Raw genomic sequence first — 27,687 nt, forward strand, 5'->3', positions numbered from 1 at the left:
AGATAGAGATTATTTCAGTTTTTCCTGTTCCTCCACACTTTTCAATTTGAAGAGCAGACTCCCTATTATGTAAGTCTCTAATAGGAAGCATATAGTTCGGAGTGATGAGCATCACACCTGGGAAACTTGATAAGACACAGATTGCTGGGTATCATGCCCAGAAGTCCCAATTCAGATTGGGTGGTTCAGAGGTTTACATGCTAAACGGCTTCTAGGCAGTACTGATGATGCTGTTCTGACACTACATATTAGGAGTTGCTGCTGGGAGACCTTGGGCTTTGGAGCTTGATAGAGCAGGGTACAAGTCTCAGCAACATTCAGAGAGCAATTTACCTACTTGAGCTCAGCTTCTGTTTCCTGCTCCGCAAATTAGTAATTGTAATAGTTTCCTGTTCATAAGATTATTGTAAAGATTAAATCTTTTAATACCTTTGATGCCCTAATATATTTATCAGAGTGTAATAGATGAAATCTGGTGTTCCAATTACATTAACTACTGGTCATTAGAACATGTTTGTGAATACACTTAAAAGAGGGAACCTGTTTCCCTTGCTAAGTGCCTTAGCAGACATTCCTTACCATCTCCTTCTCCCAGAATGCCAAGTTCCCTGATATTCTCTTTAGGTGCCTAGATCTGATGTCTTTCTTGTTTTCTTTGGTCTAGTACCTCTCTATGACTTCCTTGTCATCCAGGCTGAATGATACCCTCTATGTAAACTAATTGAGCCAAATGTATCATGGGAAAATATAATTAAAAGCTAGTATTTTAAATACCCAATATCTCAGTTATTTCTTCAAATGTTTGTATACTATTGTGAACATATTAGCAATGGAAGTGGTTGAGAGGGAGATAGTATTCCACATGTGTAGATACGCACTGTGGTAAGTGGAAGGGGCATTTTGATGAGTTCAGTAGCTTTCCAGTTTATTTGGGAAGACTCTGCATCGAGGGCTGATTATTCGACCCAACTTAGACACTATTGTGTTTATTGAGGTCTGAAACAGAATCTAAGTTTTTAGCCCTCAATTTGTAGGACTCTTGGCTTGAAAAGTCTACGTGTTTTCCTCTCCCTAGGACCTCTCCTCCTGTGTTGCTGTTCGTGGCCACCTTGCATCATTCAGGAAATCACAGAGCAAATCCAAGCAAACCCAGGAAAACAAACAAACACAGGCAACCCCTCTCCTCAGGCATTTGGCAGGAGTCTTTTTACCCTGCCTGCTTCCCCTGCTTTAAGTCCTGCCACAGGAAGCTGGATGAAGGAGTCTTCCACCATATGGCTATAACACTACTGACTATTTTGTCATTTCAAGGTGCTGGAAACTAACCGAGCTTAGCCTTTCAGAAGGCAGGTGTATTGCTTTATGGACCTTTCTGCAAAACACATAAAAGTGATGAGTGAAGGGAAGGAAGGACTAAGGGCTGGCTGGTTATCTACCCTGACACGCAGGAGTGTTTACAGCTTCTCTGTACCCTTGCCTCACAGGAATGAGGCTCATGGAGGCAAACATGAGCAGCATGCGGGAATTTTCTCTTTCTTTCATCCAGCCATATGCTTCGGAAGAGCTCTGACACTGTTGATAGATTGATTTGAAGTAGCCCAGAGCAACAGTAAAATATCACAGGTGTTTGCAAGGGCTTTCTGCTCCAGCCCCTGAAATTTCTGTACTGCACAGGAAATGCTGGTTAACAAGCTTCCTTTGTCTCTGGTTTACGTCACATTTATGACTTGCTTTCTACTTATCTAATTTGTTCTCTAGAATTAAATAATATCTCCCACAGTCACTTTTCTTTCTTCATGCTGATGCCAAGACAGATTTTCTGAGTTTGTTTCTTATCTTCATGTAAAGTCTGGGTGATTTTATTCAACACCTTCAAATCATACATTTGATATGTCTTCATCAAACAATCATCACTTTCTTAACTATTGAAAAAATCTAGTCAGGCATTATGTGAAATTATCTGATATGACTGAAATATTGAAAACAAAATTAGCCCAAATCATAATAATCCTCTTCTCTCTCTCTCTCTCTCTCTCTCTCTCTCTCTCTCTCTCTCTCTCTCTCTCTCTCACACACACACACACACACACACACACACACACACACACGGTGGGTACTCACACTTATAATCTGTTTCATTTACAAGATTTTCAAAATGTCCCTAAAGATTTGAAGGCAATACCGAGGCTTTGATTATTGAAGATTCTAGTTAAGTTACACATTTTCCTGCCATTGTGGAATCTTCGGCTTGTCAGGTGACTAATTCATAAAACAGAGGCAGGCAGTTAGTTTGCATGTACAGAAGGACACAGCCTAAATGGCAGGGAGAGATGATCCAGAGAAGAAAGCACTCCTGGGTGAGGTGCTATCTTGTGTTCCAAGGGGCAGGGGATGCTGGGAGACAGTTCCGGAGAAGGATGTCTGCTGATAACATATGCTGAGAAAGTGTTTGCCCTTTTCATGCGTTTTCTCAATTCCTGGTGTAATGATGATAATTAATCTAAGAACTACTAAATGTAACACCAGCTCTCATTTATCAAGTCCTTAGCCTTATATACTCAAGGATGCTTCAGCCATTAACATACTCAGTCTTTATAATTAGATAAAATACATCATTAAGAAGAATACTAGCTAAATCGTGTCATTAATTTTGCACTAAAATGACGGACACATTACATGAAGTCTGTATTTAACCAGTAGAAGCCTTATGTGCCTACAGTGAGTTTATAATGCTGTACTTGATTTCTCAGGGCAATCAGCTTATCCTGTCATTTGAGATATGCAGGCCGGTCCTTTGCTGAACCAAACTACACTTAATAAACCTTCCTTCCTACCACAGAATGCATCCCATGTTGTCCATTTGAAAACTCTTCTGTATGAAACAGAAGGCATTACAAATTTCAAAGTTAAAATAACTCAGCGAATCAAAATTTAAAAACAAATTTTATCTCTTTTTCAATCAGGTAGAATATAGGTGTTTATTCATTCATTTATTTAAAAATGTATTTCTATCACCAAGAAGATTTGTACTATATGGGGGAATCAGACTCATTGCCCTAAATAATATGTGGGAAAAAATAAGCTGTCCCCATATTAGAGGAAATATGGTGAGAAAAATTCAAATTATCTTTGCACATTGGCCTTCTAATCTGCATTGTCTTAAGACCAGGTAGCCACGGCAGTTATACAGGAGATGTCTTTAGTGGGAAATGAATGTGGTCTTAATTTTCATTGTGTCAACAGTGTAAAGTAAGGCTTTTGAAATCCAGTTTGCTGATGAATTAAAAAGTTGTTGGTTTAAGAGAATATGAACATCAATATTTCCCTTTATATTTTGGAGGATGTTTTTATGAAGGAAATGGGGAACTATTGTTTGTGGCTGATCAAAGTAGCCATTTATTACTATTCTGCTTTGCCATCTACTTTACAGGAATATGGTAATCCTGACTTTCCGTGGAAGAGTCAGTGAAATGCAGACTTTGAAGCTGCCTGGCATGGGATGCACTTTCATCCTGAACTAACTATTCAGGGGTCTCTGAAGCCAATGGATATGTGCTCTGCTCTTCCCAGAGAAGGGCTTCATGTCCAGCATGTTTATTTTACAACTGTATAATGCTTGGTACGAATTGTCTACCTAAGAGAAAGTGAGAAAATATTAAATTAAGGTGAAAGACTTGCACTCAATCAAGACCTATTTTTTTCAAAATAGTTTCATGAAAGTGTAAATGGATATATTTAAGTGCGTATTTTAGCAATTTCCCTAATAAGTGCATAAAATGGGCAATGAAGATTTCCTTTGCTTGAAAAAAGAATCTTAAAAAGGAGTTGAAAAGTCAAGAGGAAGAAATTATTAGTTGGTTAGTTAATTTACAGAGTACAAATTACAACAAGGAATCACAGCCCAATTTCCACCAAGTGACATGCCATTAATTATTTAATCACAAAATTGTAAAAGTAGAAAAATTATGTTATATTGGCTATAGATTTTTCTGTTTTCTATTTTAACTAATAATTTTAGATTATAAGAATAATATGCATTTATTATAAAAACATAAGCATTATTAATATTTTGCATATTTTCTTCCAACTTCTTAAAAATAATAGAGTCCCTTATACACTCTATCAATCTATCAATCTATCTATCTATCTATCTATCTATCTATCTATCTATCTATCTATCCATCTATCTTCTATCTATCATCTATCTATTATCTACCTATGTATCTTACATAGACTTAGCTGACTAGTTTAACAATATAGTATGAATATCCCTCTTTGCAGGAGAGAGATGTCTTCATTTTTTTTGCACCATTATATGTAATGTTCTCTTAGTACTTGTGTTGGTATACTATAATTTTAATGATTTAAGTTTTACAGATTTATATTTGTTATTAACACACATATAATGCATTTCATTATGGCATTTTCATAAATGATGTGTTTCACTGGACTTCCCTGAGACCCTTCCTCCCTCATCTAGTAGTCCCCCATGTCACATGTATTCTACTTCCACTCATAGTCTCCTTCTAGTTTTATAACCTATACCACACCAAATCTACTCAAATATGTAAACAGTAAAATCATAATCTGTATGTGAAAGGAACATGCATCATTGTGTTTCTGAGTCTGAGTTACCTCACTTAATATGACAATTTCCAGATCCATTCATTTCCTTAAAAACTTCATGATTAATTTCCATTTTTTAGAGCTGAATAAGATGCCATTGTGCATATGTACCATGTTTTCATTATCAGTTCATCACATAGGCTGGTTCATTTCTTGCTCTTGTGAGAGAGTAGTGTGGCAACAAATATGGATGTTCAAATATGCTTATGGTAGGACTCAGTATTGGCAAATGATTGATATTCTTAAATATTTAGATTCCAAGTTTTTTAAGGATTTTCTATCATGAAACAGTTTCACAATAAAAATCACTATGCAGACACTTTTATATTCTTACTTGATCATTTCTTATCAATTTCTGGAAATGTCACTGATAGATAGAAGAACCATATATTTTCATTGCCTTTCAGAAAGGAAATGTCCATGTTGCAGTCACCTGTATGTGATTTACATTTATCCTTTCCCAGACTAGCTATTGCTTTCTTTTAATACATGCAGTGACATTAATAGAAGTGTATACTCTTTGATCCACATGTGTAATTTTCCTATGACCAGCTTTTTACTTGCTTATGTATTTAGGAAGATTTCCATTCTTCTGAAAAATTGACATAGTTATTTTAAAAATTATTCCATGATTTCTTTTTTAAATTTAGACTTTTAATCCAACAAAAACTTATTTTTATATAATTAACTAGGGGTATAATTTTATTTTAAAAATAATGACTCTATGTTTAGATAACAACACCTTTTTACACCAGATACTTGTATTGACTATATATTAAATTTTAGACCTTCAGCAATGATTTATTTTGACTGTCAAGATGATACGACTTAGAATCACCAAGGAGACACACTACTTATTGTATCTGTAAAGGTACGTTCACAGAGGTTTTTTTTTTTATTTTATAATTTAATTTAATTTTACATATCAACCACGGATTCCCCTGTCCTCCCTCTTCCTGCCCCCCTCCCCATCCCAACCCCCATTCCCATCTCCTCCAGGGCAAGGATTCCCCTGTCATGCTAAGAACTCTCACCCAATGACTGATGGAAGCCGATGCAGAGATCCACGGCTAGGCCCCATGTTCACAGAGTCTTATTGGGAAGACCCTCTCTGCATATATGTGGCGCTGTCATATGGTCAGGGCCTACAGGAGCCATCTCTTTCTGCAATGTGACCAGCTTTTCACAGTCTCACAGCTTTTGCCACCACCGTGAACTATATCCTCTCTTGACTCCATGAGCCGAAATAAACATGCCTTCCCAGAAGTTACTTTGGGTAAATAGTTGGCCACATGAATAAGTAAATTAATCAATAAACCCAGGTAATTTTTTTCACTTTCTATTTCCTTTTGTTTGTTTCTTTACTGCAATTCAGATATCACATTTGAAAGGTTAAAATTATAGTTTTATGCATTATTTTTCTATAGTTAGTTAGTAAGTTGGGTTTCACCCTGTTACTAAATGCATTCTCTGTTGCCATAGATCAGAATACAGTGGTATGTATCTGTAACCCTAGCAGTCGGGAGACAGACAGGATGGTGACAATTTCAAGGTCAGCTTTGGCTATATATGTAGGGCCTGTCTCAAAAAAAAAACCCTCAAATATTTTGTCAACTTATAAAAATATTATATCAGCCGGGCGGTGGTGGCACACGCCTGTAATCCCAGCACTCGGGAGGCAGAGCTAGGCGGATCTCTGTGAGTTCGAGGCCAGCCTGGGCTACCAAGTGAGTCCCAGGAAAGGCGCAAAGCTACACAGAGAAACCTTGTCTCAAAAAACCAAAAAAAAAATATTATATCACATAGATAATTTGATATTTCCTTTTGATTTATTATGAGAATTAGGAACTTAATTTTTTACTCATTTTAATTTGGTGTGTCTTATTACATTTTAATTACTATTTATTTATTTGTGCATTTATTTTGTGTGTGTGTGTGTATGTGTGTGTGCGTGTGGTATATGCATGTGTATATGTATGCATATGTATATGTATGCATATGAATGTATAGGCACCGTGTGTATGTGTGTGTGTAGTCAGAGGACAACTTGTAGGAGTCAGTTGTTCTTTCCCTTAACAATATAGGTCTCAGGGATTAAACTCAGGTTGCAAACTTGGCAGGAAGTATCTTTTCCAGCTCAGCCATTTTGCTGGCCCTATCTTATTATATATGCGTATATATATATATGTATATGTATATCTTACAGCACTTAAGTAAACTGCTGTGACTTTAATTAAAAATTTACCCTAAAATACTATTAATTATTTCTTTATTATTCATTCTTTTGATCTAAAATGTAGTCTGATATCTATTGTTAGTTTTAAAAAATAAAATTTAAATCTACATTTATTTATAAAAATTTTATGATAATGTCTCATTAATTAGAAACTCTACATATGAATAGAATTGTTCGTTTGTGACTTCACATATGTGGGATTCCTAAGACAAAGAGTGTATGTGCTTGAATTTTGTATCTATTATCAAGTTTCTTTCTATATCCGTCAACAATGTGTAAGAATGCCTGCTTCACCCAGTGAAGTAGATTATCAAACTCTTGGCATTATACTTGAGTGAAAAATTGAATCAATTAAGAAAATTTCATCTTCTTTCTTATAAGTATATTGGAACTATTCATATATTGATGAGACAGTTTTTGTTTTATTTTCTCTGGAACATGTTTTGAATTAGTCATCAATTTAAAAAATAGAGACATTGGATTTTTACTTTATGGATTTCTAATAGTCCTTTATGTAAATAAGGACCCTCTGTGATATTAAGATTAATTTTTGTTCTAGCTTTAAATCTGTATAAATCTTTTTTTTTGTGCTTTTACACAATGTAGAGAATTTTGTTCTGTCACTTCAGGATTATATATCAATTTGCCCAGGTTTTCTTTTGAGAAAATGATTTATATTTAGTGGCTGCTGATATAGAGGAATGGAGTTTGGGTCTGCAGAAACCCACTTAAATGTTGAGTGGTCAAGACAGCTGTCTGTAATTCTACATGTGGAAGGTGGAGACAGAGAATCCCCAGATCCAACTATCCAGAGAGGCTAGACATATCTTCAAGCTCTCAGCTTGATTGAGAGACCCTTCCTCAATGAATAAAGTGGATTGGAGAACATCAACCTTTAACATCCACACTCATGTGCATCCATATACGTGCACCACACACATGCCAAAGTATGCATATACACACGTGCATACCGCATATACACACATACATACTGCATATACACACATGCATACCACACACACGGAAGATGTAAAAAGGAAATTATACTTAATCTGATGAAATTTGTCCTGAATTATAGGATATTAATTTAAAAATATTTTTTTCAGATAACTATCCAGTTGTTCCAACACAATTCTTCTACAAACCATCTTTCCAGTGATTTCAGATATGATTTAATCATGTACAGAATTTTTTCTCATAGTTAAGTCTGTTTATGAACTTTTTATTATATCCCATTGGTATCTTTGCATTGGGCACCAATGCTAGTTTTATTTTAATGACATATATTTTACTATATTGTATGTGCATATACACATATATAGAAATTTGCACATTCCTTTTTACCTTGCCAGTTTCCTCAATTCCAATATGTTTAATATTTAATTTTCTTATGTTTCCAAATATATAGTGACATCTTTTGTGTATTAGGAGAGTTTTCCCTGTTTCTAACTTTCCTTCTCCAAGTCCTCACTTTTGTTGTTAGTTAACTGGTTCTTACCATAATGTGAGCATCTTAACTATCTGCAAATCTCTTCCTACCTATTATCTATCTAGATCTATGTCTCTCATCTCTCTATTAGCTATCTATATTCCCCTCATTCATCAATAATCTATCTGTATGTCTGTCTATTATCTATCTATCTATCTATCTATCTATCTATCTATCTATCTATCTATCTAATCTTCTTCTTCATCATCATCATCTATCTATCTAATCTATTTATCACTACTTATCTATCATCTATCTAAAATGTTAAGTAAAAAGTGATATCACCTAACAAGTGATTTTATTAGGATTGCCATTAGTGTTTGCCTATCAAACATGATTCTGTTCCTTTTAGATGAGGTTGTTAGCATGCAAAAACTATCCATTTACTTTATTGAGATGTTTGATCCTTTTTTTTTTGTGGTGGTGGTGGTCGTGGTGGTGGTGTAACTGTGGCTGTGTGGTGGTAGTGGTATGATTGTGGCTGTGGGTTGCTGTGACTATGGTTGTGTGGGGGTAGTGGTGTGACTGTGGAGGGTGGAGATAGGGTCTTGCAGTCTGGCCTTAAGTTCATAGTCTCCCAGCTTAGTTTCTTAAGAGTTAGGACTGCAGGCACATGCTACTTAATGGGGTTGTCACCAGCTTTGCTGACTTTTATATAATGTCTTTAACTGTATATAGAAACGACAGCACAATCTTTCTTCTCAAATCTAGAAATAAGAGAAATTATAATGATAGAATTCTCGTGTTAGCTCTTCCCAAATCTGCCATCAACCCTACTTGGTCAGAATGCATAGATTTTGAACAGGCTGCTAGTTTGTTTGCTAACCAAGTACAAAATCCCTTCCCCCAAATCTCTGAAGATAGTTTCCCATGAATCTGAATACAAATTAAGGTTAAAATATGGTTAAAACTTGACCTGATATCCTGTGAGATTCATTATCTTTACTCAATACTTGTAATGTGATTATTATGTTTTACAGAAAGGTCATGTTATTCATCGAAGAATGTTACTTCATACCACTGGTGATATATAGCTTATAAACCATACCCACCTGTAAATCTATGAACTAAAGATATTAAATATGAAATTAAATGTATTTTTATTTAAAAAATTTCACTTAAAATCATAAATATAGTTGCTTCTATTTTTAGTTTGAAATCATTGTCTTTCTTTAATCAGTATTATGCTCTATTACAAAATTCGGACACCTCTTTTTTGCATTTTCTCTGGAAGTCTAATGGCATTTAAATTGTCTTTTTCTTAACTGTAGGCTGAAATTTTTAGAATATGAAAGTACAGTAGGTATCTAAAACATTAACTCAGTAAGGAGGCTTATGGAAATGAAAGCTAAGTCCCATGCCTTCACATCAGGTGCTTTATGTACCATTCTAGTCACTGAATCTTACTTTAAAAGCTGATGTGTATTTTTCTAGAATTCTTCCTATGTAGTGCATAGAAATAATAAAAGTATGTACTTATACTCAAATCTGATTGATAGTGAGTTAAGATTGAGCATTGTTTATATTTTGAACATCATATTTCTGACTTTCCACGGAATTCTGTTATTTTTGTGGTCAGCATGTATCTACTGCACTAAAGATAGTAGTTCTTTTCTCCCTTTACCTTCTAATTCCTAAACCCTACAAGCAACAATTGAATGATTATATCCATTCTTCACCCCCCTCTTCCTCTGCTTCTCTGCCTCCATCCCCTCCCCCTCCCTCTTCCTCTGCTTCTCTGCCTCCATGCCCTCCCCCACTTCTCTCTCTGTGGCTGTTTTTGCATCCACATGTGCATGTGGATGTATGGAAATCAGAACTCTAGATTGTGTGTCCTCCTCAATCACTCCTCATCAAACCTTTTGAGAGCAAGCCTTCCACTGAAGCTGGAATTTACCAATTCAGTTAGATTGCTGGCCAGTGATCTCTAGGGATCTGATTGTTTCCACCTCTTTAATGCTGCAGATCCAATCACAGGTCTTCAGGCTTGTAGAAAAGCATTTACTAACTAAGCCATCTCCCTAGCTCTCATCATAAACATTCTACTATATAACTAATACTAGATGTTTTTCTATTCCCATACAACTTAATGTATATTTATTATATGCATCTCATTTCAAATGTATTAAATACATCACACAAAAATACAATAGATATAGCATGCATTGCTGTATTCTATTATCTTACATGGCATAGAAAATGTCAGTGTCAGTAGTGTGTTTTTAAAGGCTGTGATACATTTCACCACTCCACTGAAAACAATAAGGTTTCATGCCACCTTCTCACTCTTAAAATGCAGGGAAAATTCCATGCATGAATGTGGGACAAAATACACATTGTATAATAGTCAACTTTAAGTGACATGAAAATTTGCACAGAAAATGCTTTCTTAAAAGTTGTCCAACATTTTCTCAACTTTTTTTTGTCAATCTTTTTTGTCAATAAGAAGTGTTGCCAATATTAGAAAATACTATCAATACAAAATTGGTATCTCCTTCCTGTAATTTCTGATTCCTTTTGGTTAAGTATATTACCCAATTTGTTAGACAAGATTTTCTTGCTCATTTCTTACCTCAGGGAATTGGTTTTTATTTCTTTCCTTTTCATTTCAAGAAACACTGTGTGCATATTAGGTCTGTTAGCAATTGTTCATGGTAAATCTTTAGAAGGTGTTAGAAACTACAAAGAGTATTCGTTTTTTGTTTATACATAACCTGCCACTCTGATGTATTTTTCCTTTCTCTTGGCCCTTCTGGCTAGCCTACTACCGGCCTGGCTTTCAAGACCATTAAACTGAGAGAGAGTAAGGAGTGTGGAGTTAACCATTTGAGTAAGGCTTGTGTATAGAGGGTTAGGGGAGGGTCCTGGCTCTTTTAGACTTCATGAGGTAACTTGTCTGTCAGAGGCATAAATAATGACTGATTATATTCCACTGTAAACAAAGTCTATGAAAATGAATTTAACGGTTTTGGTGCTTTAGTTATCAAATACTTAATAACTGCTTACATACTTTATCTGCAAAGCCATATGTTCGGCATCTATAAACATGGTTTCTAATGACTTACAACAAAAGCATTAAGATGAATGGAAAACTCAAAAGTTGCATGAATAATTAAGAATATGAAATTGCAACTAATGTTAATTCACAATCCAAAAACAATATACATTTTTGGTTCCCAACTATACACATTATGATTGGTTTCCAAATATTATAATATTTAAATTACACCCTAAACTGAAACATTTTTGTTAGCAAATACTATACTAATACTAATTTACTTTTGTATATTATTAGAACAAATAAGCAACAACCCTTGTAAATAGTGCTCATTAATTAGCAATGGAAATTGTGGCTAAAAGATAAGTCAAAGTAACACAATATTATGAAAAGTGGCAGAGTTTGAAAATGTTGTGTATTTTCAAGAGGGCATTAGGGTCTTAGCTCTTGCAGGTGTGCAGAGGAAAGAGAAACAATTGTTTAAAAGTATTACTAAAGAAAGGTGGATTTTTGTGCCTACGTCCCAAGTAAAAAGTTTACAGTTATCTTTCCTCTAATATGATTATTATACATATCCTGCTTGGCCATTCATATCTTTTTCTAATGCTTTCTTATTCTGATTATACCCATAATTTTTCTTAGTGTTTAACTAAATTGAGTAAGAATGAAGTCTTTTTATGGATTGCTTGGATTTATTCAGAACATCTTGCTTCAGGTAATCATCAAGATGAAGAAATTTAAAGTTCTCCTTCATTCTTAACATAATTAGAGAAAAGTTCTAGAAGTTTCATGCTACCAAATTGATATTTACAAATTATATTGAGGAAAAAGAAAGAGTATCATTATTTATCTAGGGAACACATCAAATTTCATTTTGTAAAATTAAGAATATTCATTCTGTAATAATTGCTAAAGTTCTCATCAGTGACTGTTGTTTATCATTTACCAATATATTGTTGTTTTCTTGCTTTGTTGGCTCATGAATAATCTCAAAGCAAGAACTTTTATATTACCTGATAACTAAATTTTAAGGTTAATTTGATAGATTATATTAATTTAAACATTTAGTTTCTATCCATCTTGCTTTGGGTAAGTTCTAACTCAGGAAGCCAGAAAAATCAATCTTGTTACACATAAGGGGGAGGATTTGACCACCATGACAATCAGTATGTAGGAAAACCAAAAGAGTATTTGTTTGCTGAAGTCATTAACACTTATAAAGATTTAAGAAAATGTACACAATGTTAAAAAGACTCTGTATACATTGGAATATATTGCCTCTACCTGAAATCTATAGGGCATATTTTAAACTTGTGCCTTTACTTTGATCTAACAAGATAGTAGACATACTCTTATGTAATAGTTTTCACTATAATGGACAGGTTTATCATCTAAATAATGAGATGAGCTTACAATGTGCTGGAATTTTCAAAACACTACTTATAGTTTGTTATGATATTTATTTTCCTTCCAGCTCTTCTACATAGGTGTCATCTCCTTCTATTTTCTTAAATATGCTTAGAAAATTAGCAACTCAAGTGTGGGCTCAGTCTGCTTCATTAATAAAATACAGGTCTCAGGGGCTCTCAATGGTCCTTTTGATCAATGTCCTTCAGCAGTGATAAAACTATGTTTTGAGAACAAATATCAAATTAATGACCTTCAGTAATAAAAACATCTCTTAATACTATGTTATAGCAAGAGTTAGTCTTCCTACTTATTTAAATGCAGATTGATTTCCCTTATTATTTTATAAAGTAATAATGTATTTGGAAGTAGCAAGATGAAGCATATGTCATCTTTGTGTACTATGTCATGGACACAGCCTCAGAAAACTTAATTAATGCACTGAGCATTTAGCATAAAGTCAGTTATATGAATAGGTGACTCAAAGCTCATTCATTACATATATGCAGAGTTATATTTGAAGACAAATTTTCTAATATATGATAAATGCAAACTAATCTTGAGTTATGACATTAAATAAGTCTTGTTTGAAGTTGCTATCCTAACATTTGACTAGACATGAAGTCTAGATGTAGTGTAGACTTGTGTTAGGTATCTGGGATGATTTATTAGATGCATGCTTTAATACTGCATCCTAACTACATGGACTAGATTCTCTAATTCTGAGAGAATGCTGAGTGTGTACAGACAAGTTTTTAATTGTAAGCACTTACTCTAAAAATTGGGGAAAGTTAACAAGGATTACCCAGGGAAGAAAATATTCTCAAGGACCTATTTAGATGGTTACTTCCAAACCAAAAAAAAAAAGATCTCCAGTTAAAGACTTGTCAATCCTATTTTTAAAGATTGATTGGGTAGCTGAGCTTTCCTTCTTTTTATCCTTGGAGAAAATGAAAAATAACAAGTCCTCTTCCACTTTAGACCAACCATTCATATACTTCATGACAGTTACTTCTCCCTTGGGCTCTTTCTTCTGGACAAATTATGCTAACTCCTTCAGTCTATCCTCCCAGGTCCTATTTTTTCAACCATTAAATCATCTTACTGTTCTTTCTTGTATCTTTTCCAGTTTCTTTAAGCTTTTTCAGAAACATGAAGTTTTAAATCGTGTATCTTTGCATATATAAGGCACATTAGAACTTCGGGTGTGTATTTATTTCTAGCTCTTGAGACAGAGATGGTCACCATAAGTCAGTTAGATAAGAAGAAAAAGAGAAGTCAAATGGACAGTTTAATGACTTAGCATAATGGACGTCTATGATAAGAAACAGGAAAGTCTATTCCCAGAAAAACATCAGAAGGGGTCATTGTTAGTGGTTTGGGAAGATACCAAATCACAAAATTTATTTGTAAAACAGTAAGAGTCATTTTTGTTTTGTCTTTTAATAACTTGATGCTATTTTAAGACTATCCATCTGTCAAGGAAAAGATTACTAGGAGAGATAATGTGAATTTAAACTCTATCTATCATCTATCTATCTATCTATCTATCTATCTATCTATCTATCTATCTATCTATCAAGAGCACATCAATTTAGTAGTATCGTGATGACAAAGGCTACAACCACTTTTCTCCCCAAGCACACGTGATTGTGAACAGGGCATTTGTGGATAGCTAGTGAAGTATTTCCTCCCCATTGGCAGAACACGACCACTAGGAGGAGTGTGATTGTATGATCTTTGCTGATATTGTCCTGGAAGATCATTGCTTTGCAATGTTTTCTCTATGGCACTATGGTGATTTCAGATCAACTATTCCATTTTGTAATGGGGAAAATGAACCCATAATCTTATATACAAGTCACGTTCCTCATCTACAGCAATTCTGTGAGGACAGGGCTCTTCTATATTGAAAATCTTGGTTAACCCCTTACCCCCACGACACACACACATAAGTTTCAGTCTTTCTTGCTTGAATTTAAGTACAATTATAATTGAATTTATATCCTTTGGACAACTTTAAACTTGAGGTCTTATTTATGTCCAAAGCAAAATACCTGACATTTGCTCCAATCTCTGTCTTAGGATGCACTATACACCATGAAATTTGGAAAACTGCTTCACAGGCTCCAAAATAGCTAGAAATTCAATCACTATAAAATATGGTACTGAGTTCTCTCCAATAGTTGTTTTATAAATCAACAATAAATAATAGGGGTCACAACATAGCCAGATTGCAAGAGCTCTAATTCCCCAGATGAGAAGTTACTCAATTCACCCATCCCTAGTACATTTTCACTTTAAGGCTTTAGAAAAACATACATGCCAGCACTGCCCGTATTGAAAAGCCAGAGGCAGATCTTAGAGGGCTCTTACACTGAACGGCATGCAGGTGTGAAATACTAGTGTCTTGTCCTAACCCCTAACCCCTTCTTGAAAGCTAATGCAGGGCATTCTTACCATTTTTGCAGACAGGACAACATTGTTCTGGTTCATAGATTGGGTTGACACACTCAGGAACTGCGCAGTCTGCTACAACACAGTGAACTTCATTGCTGGGCTCACAGCGACACCATTCACATGGAGAGGGCTAGGAACAAATCTCAAATTAGCCCCTTTTCTCCTATAACTCAATGCTTGCACATTCATATGCTGTCAGAAGACAAGACATTAGTGTTTATATTGACTTTAATTCCAATTACCACATGTATGATCATTCTGCCCCCGAAGGAAGACAAACTGTATAGTCAAGTCAAGATGAAGCACATCTCAGGTCTCCGTGAATAATGAGTTGTTCTACATCAATGCCCTATTTTTTGGCGAAGTGTTTGGACAGCAAACCTGCCAGTTGGTCATTTGGTTTTCAGATGCACTGAATGCTTCACCTTCCTCTGGGAAAGAAGATGGTATTAGAACATATGAAGTCAATTTGCCATTGGTCATTTTTGCTTCCTAAGAAAGGTGTTTTGCTAGGAAATGAGAAAATGTTAAATACATATCCTAACCCTTCCTGTGAATGCTTATTCAAGGCAACTTAAGCTTAAATGACACCTTTTCAGTGTGAATGTTACAGAAAATTATATTTGGGATCCAAACTTTCAGATTTAGTCTCCTGAATTAATTTCTGAATACCTTACCCTTGCCTGCCTGCTTTGAGACGTGAACTAAAATCAATTGACCTAAAAAGCCACCATTTAAGCAAGAGTCAAAGACTCTAAAATGAAAATGGGAAAATAATTAAGATAATACAAAGCTGAAAAGAACTTTCATCTTTACAGTACTTACCAACCAAGAATGAATGGATTTTCAGTTTCCTTTCTAGAAAGTACAAGTGACCCTTTCATTCTATATAGATTCGCACTCTGGACTTCAAGAATCTTAGACTTAGACTCCTAGGATGTTGGCATTCTTGGAAGCCATACACTGTCCACACTTTTCCAATCAAGTTATTTGCTCTTAGGAACTTCTGCCTCAAGTATGATGCCACAGTTCTACACCTACTAACTCATCTAATGGAACCCTCTTTTCCTCCTCTGTGGTTACTGTCCAAACTTCTGATCCATTCCTGGTTCTTTCAGAAGTAATTATCCAAGTAATTTGTGTAATCAATGTCCCCTGCCACAAGTAGTTTGAGTGAGACCAAAATCAGTGCATTGATTATTTTAAAAATTCATTTAATCTCCATTTTGTGATTGAAGAATGATAGCCCACTCTAATTATCTTAGTTTTTGGATAAGGGAATTAGTTAATAGAAGCTGTGGTAAAATATTGTCATGTTTAAGTGGGATAGATTGGTTTATTGAAGATAACACATAAACTTTCTACCAGTTAAGTTTAAGCATTGTAGAATAATCCATCACATTATCCCATGCTTTGTCATGAACTTGAACTTTATTATTACTAAGAAATTGTATATTATCAATTTTTTTTTGTTTCTGCCTTAACCCAACAAGGAAAATTTATTTTATTCTTATCTCATGGATGACTGAATATGTTGACAGTGGTTTAATAGTTTTCTAGGTCCTATGGATAAGCAAAGGGCAGAGATTTAAAGGTAGGAGTGTGACCAAATTCCATCCTGCTGTTTGCCAACAAGAAGCACCATTCATCATGCCCTCATCTGAGTAGCTGATATCCTAAGATCTTCATACTCGTCCACATAGAGCAGGTCCAGAGGAATAACCACTAACATTGGGAAAATCAGTTTTATGTACTTCTTGTTGACAAATCTACTAATTCTTGCAGATAGTGTATGAAAGTTATTATGGAAATTTATCAGTGAAAATATGAGTTGTAATACTGGAGAAGGGACATTTATCTTGTCATATAGCTTGTATTTGGGGAGACTGTGGCATCCTCAAGTCTTGAAGCCTAAAATTATGCTTGGTGGTGTCTTACAGAAGTTAACAGACAAAGACTGAAGCAATAAATGGTAGAGTCGTGTGCTGAGGCCCACCTTGGAATCCCAAAAGTACTCTCAGGGAGAGCCACGACTCCAAGGATTGGTAATAAAAGTATGCTGGAGATTTTGAAAGGGACTTGAGTAATGAACTAAATTAAGAAGACAAAATTATCTTCCTAATTCTCAATTTCTCCTAGTCATCCTTGACCTGGCTTATTTCTGTTCTATAGTCATCCCCACCATATCCAGCCTCCAGACTCAGTGTGGCTGACATGTATACTCAAGCCCAGCATGACATGTCCACCCTCTAACCTGCCTTCACTTACCCAGTTTTCAGACTGTGATCCAGAGGAGTCTGGGTAGTCCTGCCTGCACCCTCCCCTACCCTTATTTCTTCAAACATTAAACCTCTGGCTCTCAACACTCAGTCAGATTCAACCTACTGACCTCCTAGCTTGAGGCCCCTTCCTGACCTTACCAGCCTTGCCAAGTCTTACCAGCTCTGATGACATTGCCATTCTCTTTCTCAAACTGACATTTCTATGGCCTCTGCATTTTTGAACAGATACTTTTCAGATAGTGATAAGTTAGTAGAAGCAAGCACTCAGCTACTTTGGTGTTAAGTTCAGACTTTTAAAATCCCTCCCACCTAACAGTATAAAATTGCAAGGCTTGGTACTTCTGATAAAGCTTCCCATCTTAAGCACTAAGCTGGTTACAAATTTCCTTTTATTGGATCCTTCAATGTGAAAACTACAGATTAAACCTAAAAATGTTCCCATAAAATCAAAGATTAAGGAATAAAGCCGTCTTTGGAGGAAAAGAGAATGCTGAAATAAGTAGATGGGAAAATATTCTTACGAGTTTTTCTATCTTTTTAAAAATAAGAACGTGTGGAACTATGTGGTTTTGTCAGCTACATCTTTGGGAAGGCAGAGGATGAAGTGACACTATTCTAATGTCCCTGAAAATGCATCACTTCTAAGCAATATTTGGAAAATATTGTAATATTTGGTACATTTACATTTTCATAAAATATATTTGCAATTATGATTACAGATAATATTTATTTGTTAATGTGCATATTTGGTGGTATGAATACTATATGTGTCTTATACATCTAGTACATTTCTAACTTAGTGGTTTGGAATGGCTAATGTGGAACTGTAAGCAGGGACTATGCAGTTCACCTGTAATTCCCACTGTCGCCAAATACATTGCATTGCTGTCCCAGTTCTCCCTAGATTACAAATGTCTCTTGTTCTTGAACTCATATACGAGAATATGTATATATTAGATGAATATGATTGGATAAAGCAACCAGTGACTTAAGTATTGCCTTAGGTAACTAGAAGGTAAATTTTCACCCTTGGTAGCAGAATGGGAAACATGGGAAGATACATCTGGTTAAAAATGGTTAGCTTCCAAAGACCTTGTAGCTGAAATTGAACTGCAAAGTCACCATGATCTGAAAATGTTTGGAGAAGATGAGGGACAGATCGGAATCCTGGAAACAGTGTCATGAATACTCTGGGCATTTTAAATTGGGAAAGTAGCCTGGGAACCGAAAACTTAAGTTACTGGAATAACAACATAGTTTTAGAAAATGGTCAAATATTTTCATTATGAGAATGTGGGAGCCAATGTGGTCATCATTGAGGGTCAAGGTAAGATTACAAGAATATGGTTTTGCACACTGGTTGGTTAGAATTGCCTATGTGTTTATAGAAATGTACAACTGGTTTGCATTCTGAATGCCTGAGACACATTCTTCCACATCTGAGGAAGACCCGGATATGAGATATATATGACAACTGAGTCATTGGGAGTTATAGGTGTCTATTGGTGCTGTTGTTCCAACTATCCAGGAAGAAATGATCACTGTCAATAAAACTTGCCATACAAATTCCAATCTGAAAGTTACAAGAAGCATACAGGAAGCTCCAAATTTTCTGTCACCTATGGTGTCTGTTCAAAAGCCACCTTTAGTTCATAATTTTTTTTACTGTTTTTTTAACATTTTTTATTTGTTCTTGTCTATTGATTTCATAGACTCTAAGCTGCTTATAACACATTGTTCAGTTCTGAATTCTCAGCACCTAGAAGATGTCTTAGCATGACGATAAATACTTTACAAAATCTACAACCATTTGTACAGAATCTGCGTTTTCTTATCTACTGAGCCACACCTCTAGCAGCTTTATCTGTGCTCATATCATGTGTGCAAAGGATTTTTGACTCAATGGGATGTGCGCATTTTATTTAAATATTATAAAGCACACTTTGAGGGAACATATTCCTGACTATGAGTCATGAAATAACTATTTGGGTTCCAATATTATGTCGGTGAACATAAACTCGCTCTGTAGAGGTAATTTAAATTCATAACATTCATTGTGCAGATCACAGGTAAGTCAATCTACAAGTAGTCCATTGACTAACTTATCTACCAGTAGATGATTACAGACTTTTATTGCATTAGAAAATACTGTGCTAACTAAATTTAAGGGCCAAGTATGTGCAGTGGAATTACTAAAAGATCTGAGAAAAAGCTAGTCCTAGCACTATCTGTAATGTGTGCCAAGATGAATGGTACTTATTTATCACAGTGATTTTAGTATGTTGTAAAATACAGTTTTAGCAAAAAGTCCTGGTTTGAAACATACCTTGAAAAAAAAAAAAGGAATAAAACACCTCCGCAGTATTCTGAGAAAGAGAAACTTGATTCCTAGAAATGTCTCTGGGAATCTTGTTAAAAGCTGATGAGCAAACACAAGGATGGGTGGGATAGATTCTAGAGGCCAAGTTTTGTTGCAATAACTAAATCAATGACTTTATTTCTGACCAAGTGATATCAAGCTCCAAGCACTTAGGGTTGTTTCATTTCTTTGATCATGAGCAAAAGTTATCAAAGAAAATATAGCTCAGCTCCCTTTTAAAAAACAACCCATTTGAACAACTACTTAAAAATCTAATCCCAACAAACGAGAAGTGTTGCTCCGTGAAGCACTCTTCTTTTGGAGATAATATATGGCATAAATTTTATCACTTTATGGAACAAGTCTCATTACTTCCAGACTAGATGAGAAATTTGGAAGACTCTATTTCAGATTTGCTGATGCCTGTCAGGAATCTCACTGTTCACTTCATTAAAATATACATTAACTTACAAAGCACAGGAGTATTTAGCATCTACTACCGTTCCTGTAGACTGTGATTTCAATGCAGCAGATGCCAACAAATAATCAGCAGACCTAATAGGTTTCAACCAAAACTCACAATCATGTGAAAGATGACCTATAGCATCTGATTAAAATTCTTCTTTGTGTTCCTGATCTAATGAGCTTGTGATGACCCCTCCAGCGAGCTGCCCTATTGACTGCAGTGTTTTAGGAACATTGGATTTGAAACTCATCAAATTACAGAGACTCAGCAGGAACTTCTCTAAGAATATTAATAGTGCTGAAGCAAATAGAAGAACCTGATACAAATCTGCATGTCTATACCTACACATCAAAATCTATTTATGCCTATATATCTCTATCTCATCTATCTGTATATTCATCTATCTATGTACATTTATACATTACTGTATCTACATAGCTATATTGATATATACATACCTATCTACCTATCTATATTTATCTATTGATATCTATATCTACATAAGTCTTTCCCTCTTTCTGTATGTCCAACAGCAAATGTGTATACATGTATCATTTGAATGATGGGTTAAGTAGCAATAGTTCTGGTTTTTTCTTAAGGAGTTTGTGATTTGAAAATATATTATGGGATATTATTGCCTATATGCTCATCAAAAACCTTTCAATTTGGCTGAAAATAAAAACACTTTATACAAATGGTTGTAAAAAGTGTCTTGCTCATGCATTTATAATAAACCAGATAGCTATAAACTATAATTTAGAAATGTGCAAATTCAAAACACTATTTGCTTACTACAAATAGTTACCAGCATTATTATATAATGTAAAGTATATAAAGTCACAATACTAGAAAAATGATCCATCTATCGTGCCCTCAATTGAACAACAACCCAGAAGTTAAGATTTAAACAGGTATATTTTACTATTGTAACCAAGTTTTCTCAGAATAACTACTGGTACTGTTATAATGGAGAACTAAATTTTATCTGAGCTTGAGGAAAATATAAAAAGATCAGAAAACAGATGAAAGACCAATCTTAAAGTAATTATGAAGGAAAAAGAAGTTTCTTTGTTTTGAAAAGTTCAGCATTATAGAATAGTAATATTATTCTGACTGTATATTGTTTCTTTGAAAGGGTTTCTTTTGAAAAACAGCCATCATTTTGGCATGTTTTAAAATATTTTGTAATTTTTAGAATTTAATACAATGTATTTTGGTCATATTTACAAACCCACTTCCTCTCTAATCCTCCCAGATTCATCCCCAATGACTCCCCCACAACGTGATGTTTTTATTTTTAATAAAACGATAACTGATCAACTCCAATTTGTGAGATATTACATGTTGACTTGATACCGCCTATTCTAATAAATGGATGATGTGTAGAACCAATGCATTTTTTAGCTCTCAAGAAATTCCATTGCCCAAATCCAGCTTTTCTGAATCATAAATGGACAGAAAAACAAAACATATGCAAGGGAAGTATAACCAAATGTATACTTCATCTGCAGTAGCAGGCATATTTTTTGAATAGGCAAAGTACACTTATCAACAAAATGTCAGGGAGTTTTTTTGTTCTTTAGTTGGTGCTAAAAATCTTCAGATGAGAATCTGAAAATATGGAAAAGGTCAGAGTAAAGGCTTGTGAAATGTCTGTCACACTGGCACCTGTGAAGGACTCTAGAAAGGCAGCTGCTGGCAGCCCTTTCCCAACAAGCTGGTGGGAAGCTACATTTGGTCCATGGACATCCTAAGACCATGTATATGTGAGCATGTTCATCAGAGCCTGGATATCTCTGTGATGAGGATGCTCCATGAATCACACATTTGTGCACCAGGGAAAATATACACAACTGTATAACTTCAAAATGTTCCTGATGGTACTAAGAAGGACAGATTGTTTGTATCAGCTGATGAGTAGTCATTGGCAAGAGCATTAAAAAATAAAAAAGAAAAAAGAAAAAACAACCAACGTAGTCACAGGAGAATATGAGGTCATGAGAATTCTATACTCTCAAAGAATCATATAAGAAACAAAGAGCATCAGTATCATTTTACAGAAATAGTGAAAGAAAGTGATGCCAGAAAAGAGATGATATAATAACATTGGCAGCTAGCATTGCACAGTTGGTAGAGAACCCACGTCCTTCAGAGTCTAAGAGATGGGACAACTGTACATGTTGCACTGGGAAAGAAGTAGAGATTACTTCCGAAGAACTCTTTGCCGCTGTCTCAGTTTTCTCTAGGCAAAGATTTTCTAAAAGTTGAGCTATTTTCTTCCTTCTCAGTTCGGCAATAACATTGTGTATGGATGTGCTATGAAAAGAGGTAATTAAAAGTTAATTATATTAAGTGCTTTATAATTGTTAATACCGAAATATATGGTTCCAATTGGAAGGCCAAACAACTTCCTCCTGATTTTTATACTTCATTATTTTATACTTAGCTCATAGCTTACCCTGTTCTAAGAAAATATATTGGGATGGCTTATGGGCAATGAAACCGATGTATATTTTAATTAAGAAAATCTTGACTGAGAAATTTCTTGACAAATTTCCATGTGTTAGCCTATGACTTTGTAAACTTGTGTGGCCGTTGTTTGTGCTGTCTGCAGTGGGGAATGGTTGTATGATAATGTAGGATGAGGACATCTGGAGGAGAAGTTCTGCCATCAGCTGCCCTGGTTTTCACCTTAAAAATTCACCTCATTTTTAAGAAGAAGCTGAGAAATATATAATCTTTAAAAAAGTTTCTATTCTATTACATTTTATTTGTTTACTTTGTGTGTGTTCTGTGGGGTGCACATGCCACAGAGTACATGTAGAAGTCAGAGAACAGTAAGAAGGGGCCAGTTCCCTTACCCTTAACAGTGTTTTAAATTTCTCACTGGACTGTTTCAAGACTCCAAGGGAGTAATACAATATGTGGAAAAGCAGGCCGTCTACGTGGCTTTGGACTTGTCTTCATCATAGCCCCAACTGACTAGTAATTCTCCCTCCTCCACACCTCATGCAATAATTTTAAGTACCTTTGAGTTTCTTAAGGAAGTGTGCTGCTCATAGAACATTTGATTAAATCATGATATAATTATTTCCATTATGAATTATTTGAAATGTTCAATTTCTGAAAATGATGTTGTTCAGAGTTTTGAAAGCCATCCAAACATGTTGCAAACTCTTACATGTTGCAGTGTTTGCATTCAAACAGTAAGTAGATTGAGAATGTTGATGGATGACACTTTTAGACAGTTAAATAAATCCTTATTTACCGAAGAAATTTCAATCCATCATTGGATTTGTTGTAAAAACAGATTTTTGAAAAAGAATGACAACTTTGGTTCACAGTTCCTGGAGTCTTGATTTTCATATCTTTTAGTTTTAATGTGAATGTCCTAGAATCTCATTAACAATAGGAATATTCTTCATGATTGTCCTTTCTCTCCTTAATGAAGCTTGCTAAGTCCCAGCAGCCAAAGGTTTGCTATTTTAGCAGGAGTTTATTTTTAATGCTGGAGGAAAACGCAAGTTAGACTGAACAACTTTAATTTTCCCTGCCACACTTAGGAGGAGGCTTTGAAGCTAGTATACAATGAAATAAGTGAAGTCTCAGAGTGGTTGTTCATTGCTGTTGATATATTTTTTAATACCTCTGTGTGTATGACATATGTATATGACATGCATGTATTTGTGTGTGTACACAGCTGTGTGGATGTCAGAGGACAACCTCAAGTGTTTGATCTTCCCTTCCTCCTTGTTTGAAACAGGGTCTCTTGCTCTTGTGTGCCAGATTAGCCTGCCTGCCAGGGATTTTCTTGTCTCCACTACCCATCTTAACTTTAGGAACAACTGGGATTAGAGAGACACATACTAAGGCACCAGCTGTTTTATGGGTCCTGGGGATTTGAACTCATGATCTTACAGTTGTGTGGCAAGTGCTTTACCTATTACACCATCTCGCCAGCTCAATGTATAAACATTTTTAAAACATCAAAATTTGCAAAATTAATCTTGCTTAGCCCTCACTGCATTCAGCGCGCATGCTGTTTTTGCTTTCAACGGATGAGAATGTGCCTTAGGTGTGCCTGTATGTATTTCGACAATGAGAATTTTAAAATGAAACCAACTCAACCCTGAAAAATGTGAATTGGGAAACAATGTATTGGATTCTGTGAAAAAGATATGAGACTGAAGATACAATGACTTGTAATTCAACAGTCAACAATAAAGGACATACACACACACACACACACACACACACACACACACGTGAAAATCAAATGCTCTCAGCTATATTTCTTGCAGAATGTCCTAGAGAGAACTCACCAGGCTGGTAAGGTGTAGTGAAAACAGCCCTAGAGTGAGCGTCAGAAATGCCTCCTTGTCAGTCTTGAAAAATCTCTCTATATATAACAAGAAGAAAAACACAGATTTCTTTGAATGCAATTTGGAAAATGAGGATAAATACATAAATAATTCAGTGGGGGAAAGTACTTGCAGGACACATAAATCTGACCATTGTTATTTGTGTTTATGTTAATTTCATTCATTTCTCCTACTCATGCCCTTGTGCAGCTCTCATTTGCCCTGAATTTGACCTGGCTGCCACACCAGATCGTCATACTATGACTAGGACCATGTTCCTTCCCTGTTTTTGCCACTCTAGACCCTGGTGCTCTGACCATTCTTGTTGGTTCATTTCTCTCTGGTCATGTTTTTTCTTTTTCTCCATTAACTCCTCAGTTCTCCACTCAAGCTATTTTCCTTTAGCTTTCAAACATAATCCTTCCTTTCTTTTTTCAATAGCAATCATAAGAAGCCAAAACCATCAGGGGCATTTATAATTAAGGTCCTTATGATGGTAAACTTGATGCCTTCTTTATTTTCTCTTTCTTTCTTTCTTTCTTTCTTTCTTTCTTTCTTTCTTTCTTTCTTTCTTTCTTTCTTCCTTTTTTGAGACAGGGTTTCTCTGTGCAGTTTTGGTTCCTGTCCTGGAGCTCGCTCTGTAGACCAGGCTGGCCTTGAACTCATAGAGATCCACCTGGCTCTGCCTCCCAAGTGCTGGGATTAAAGGCATGAACCACTGCCACCTGGCTAACCTTCTTTATTTTAATACATTGCTCTACCTTAATGTGTAGCCAGAAGTTTTCCTGTGTCCTGCCTGGCCTGCGGTAAGACAAATCTCTCTCACCTGCCAGTCCTGCAGCTGCTCGGACCCAAATAAGCACACAGAGGGTTATATTATTTACAAATGATATGGCCCAATGGCTCAAGCTTCTTACTAGCTAGCTAGCTCTTACATCTTTTTTTTTTTTTTTTTTTTTCGAGACAGGGTTTCTCTGTGTAGCTTTGCGCCTTTCCTGGAACTCACTTGGTAGCCCAGGCTGGCCTCGAACTCACAGAGATCCGCCTGGCTCTGCCTCCCAAGTGCTGGGATTAAAGGCGTGCGCCACCACCGCCCGGCTCATAGTTCTTACATCTTAAATTAACCCATTTCTAAAAATCTATACTTTGCCACATGGCTTGTAGCTTACTGATACTTTTACATCTTCTCCTGGTGGCAGCTGACAGTGTCTCCTCTCTCTGTCTTTCTCCTTCCTCTCTGTCTAGTTAGAATGTCCTGCCTAACCTTATTCTGCCTCACCATTGGCCAAACAGTTTTATTTATCAACCAATCAGAGCAACACATATGCACAGCATACACAACAATATCACCCATCATTTCCCCTTTTCTTTTTAATGCAATCTCCTTCTAAAGAAGAAAAGGGGATAGTATAGATATGATGGGATGAAAGAGTATGATAGTCATGTTAAGTTTTCTAGGTATACATAGATATAATTCAATTAGGTAGATAATCTTCAAACACTTCAAAGACCTACAGAATACGGCATTTAAAATTTTTTTTAAGAACAGACTTTTCTGGACAATGAGACATGTCTGCTTCTGGCAGCACCAATTTACATCAAAGAGGAAGATGGGCGTTGAAGATACTCCATATGGAGTTTATCTTCTTTTTGGCAAAAATAGCTATTTGGGCAAGAAATTGTTCTTGTCTGGACTGCTTGAAAAAATGTTATGTCGACTGGGCATGCAGGACCCATAGGAAGGTGATCACTGAACTTTGCAAGGTGAGATGGTCCTTCAGGTTCCTGCTTCACAGAAGAAACTACCAGACATTCTACAGTACACAGAGAGAAGTGACTGAGAGACTTCAGGCCTATAGGCTGAAGATGGATCCTCCAATGCTGCAGAGGAACTTTGGATGACTGTCCTGTCAGCCAATTGTCTCTATCATTTCCAGAATTTTGGAAGTTGCTTACAATGCTATTCCTGTTTACTTAGGTAATATTATATCCTTCTGGGGTCTTTGATGTAGTTGAAGACTAGATAGTTATAATTTTTCTTGGTTATGATAAAAGATAAATTAGATATGAAACTTTAGATGCACAAATATAGGCTAGATAGAATATTTTCTTTAATTTTTCCAAATACAAATAGATTAGATATTATAAGTGTAATTTTTGCTTGATAACTGTTCTATTATATGTAATTTTACTATGTTAAAGTTAAAACCTTCCTTTTTGATAAACAGAAAAGGGGAAGTGCTGTGGAATGTCATTTCATATGCTGTGAATGTGTGTTGCTCTGATTGGTTGAAAAATAAAATGCTAATTGGCCAGTAGCCAGGCAGGAAGTGTAGGTGGGATAAGCAGACTAGGAGAATGCTGGGAAAAGGAAGGCTGAGTCAGGAGTTGCCAGCCAGACACAGGAAGCAAGATGACAAGGCAGAACTGAGAAAAGGTACCAAGCTATGTGGTTAAACATAAATAAGAATTATTTGTTAATTTAAGTGTAAGAGCTAGTCAGTAATAAGCCTGAGCTAACAGCCAAGTAGTTATAATTAATATAAGCTGAGTGATTATTTTATAAGTGGGCCATGGGAATGTGGGGGCCTGGCGGGACCAGAGAAAGCTTCCAGCTATATTAATGGAATTGGAGTGTTGACTCTGATAGCTAATTTTTAAAAATTCAATAATGGACTGACACCCACATAGACTATTTACAGACCTCTCTGCTTGTTAGCACAATACTAAACATATATTGTATTATATTAAAACAAAATATTTAACTTGTTTTACAATTAAAGGAGAATACAAGGGAATAAAAAGATGGACCTTTTATAAACTTTGCTTCATTTTATTTGACAATAAATGGAATTATAATTGAATGCCAATAATATGGGAATCAACTATACAAAGAAATATGACTTAATGTGTCTGTTAAGAACATACAGTAAATAGGCAAATCTGTATGTTTTTAAACTTTCATATTTGAAAAATGAAACTTTTGCTTACTCTCCGGTGAAA

General features: G+C 35.5%; 1 protein-coding gene across 1 annotated transcript in view; it reads right to left on the reverse strand.

Moving 5' to 3' along the window:
• Positions 1 to 27,687, reverse strand: part of Vwc2l (von Willebrand factor C domain containing 2 like) — a 149,896-nt gene that overhangs the window by 109,721 nt on the left and 12,488 nt on the right. Inside the window, exon 2 of the mRNA XM_059278683.1 lies at positions 15,217 to 15,346. Within this exon, the coding sequence (XP_059134666.1) occupies positions 15,217 to 15,346 (130 nt within the window). The remainder of the gene's footprint in view (positions 1 to 15,216; positions 15,347 to 27,687) is intronic.

The sequence above is a fragment of the Peromyscus eremicus genome, chromosome 13 (assembly GCF_949786415.1).
Source record: "Peromyscus eremicus chromosome 13, PerEre_H2_v1, whole genome shotgun sequence".
In the NCBI taxonomy this organism is placed as follows: Eukaryota; Metazoa; Chordata; class Mammalia; order Rodentia; family Cricetidae; genus Peromyscus; species Peromyscus eremicus.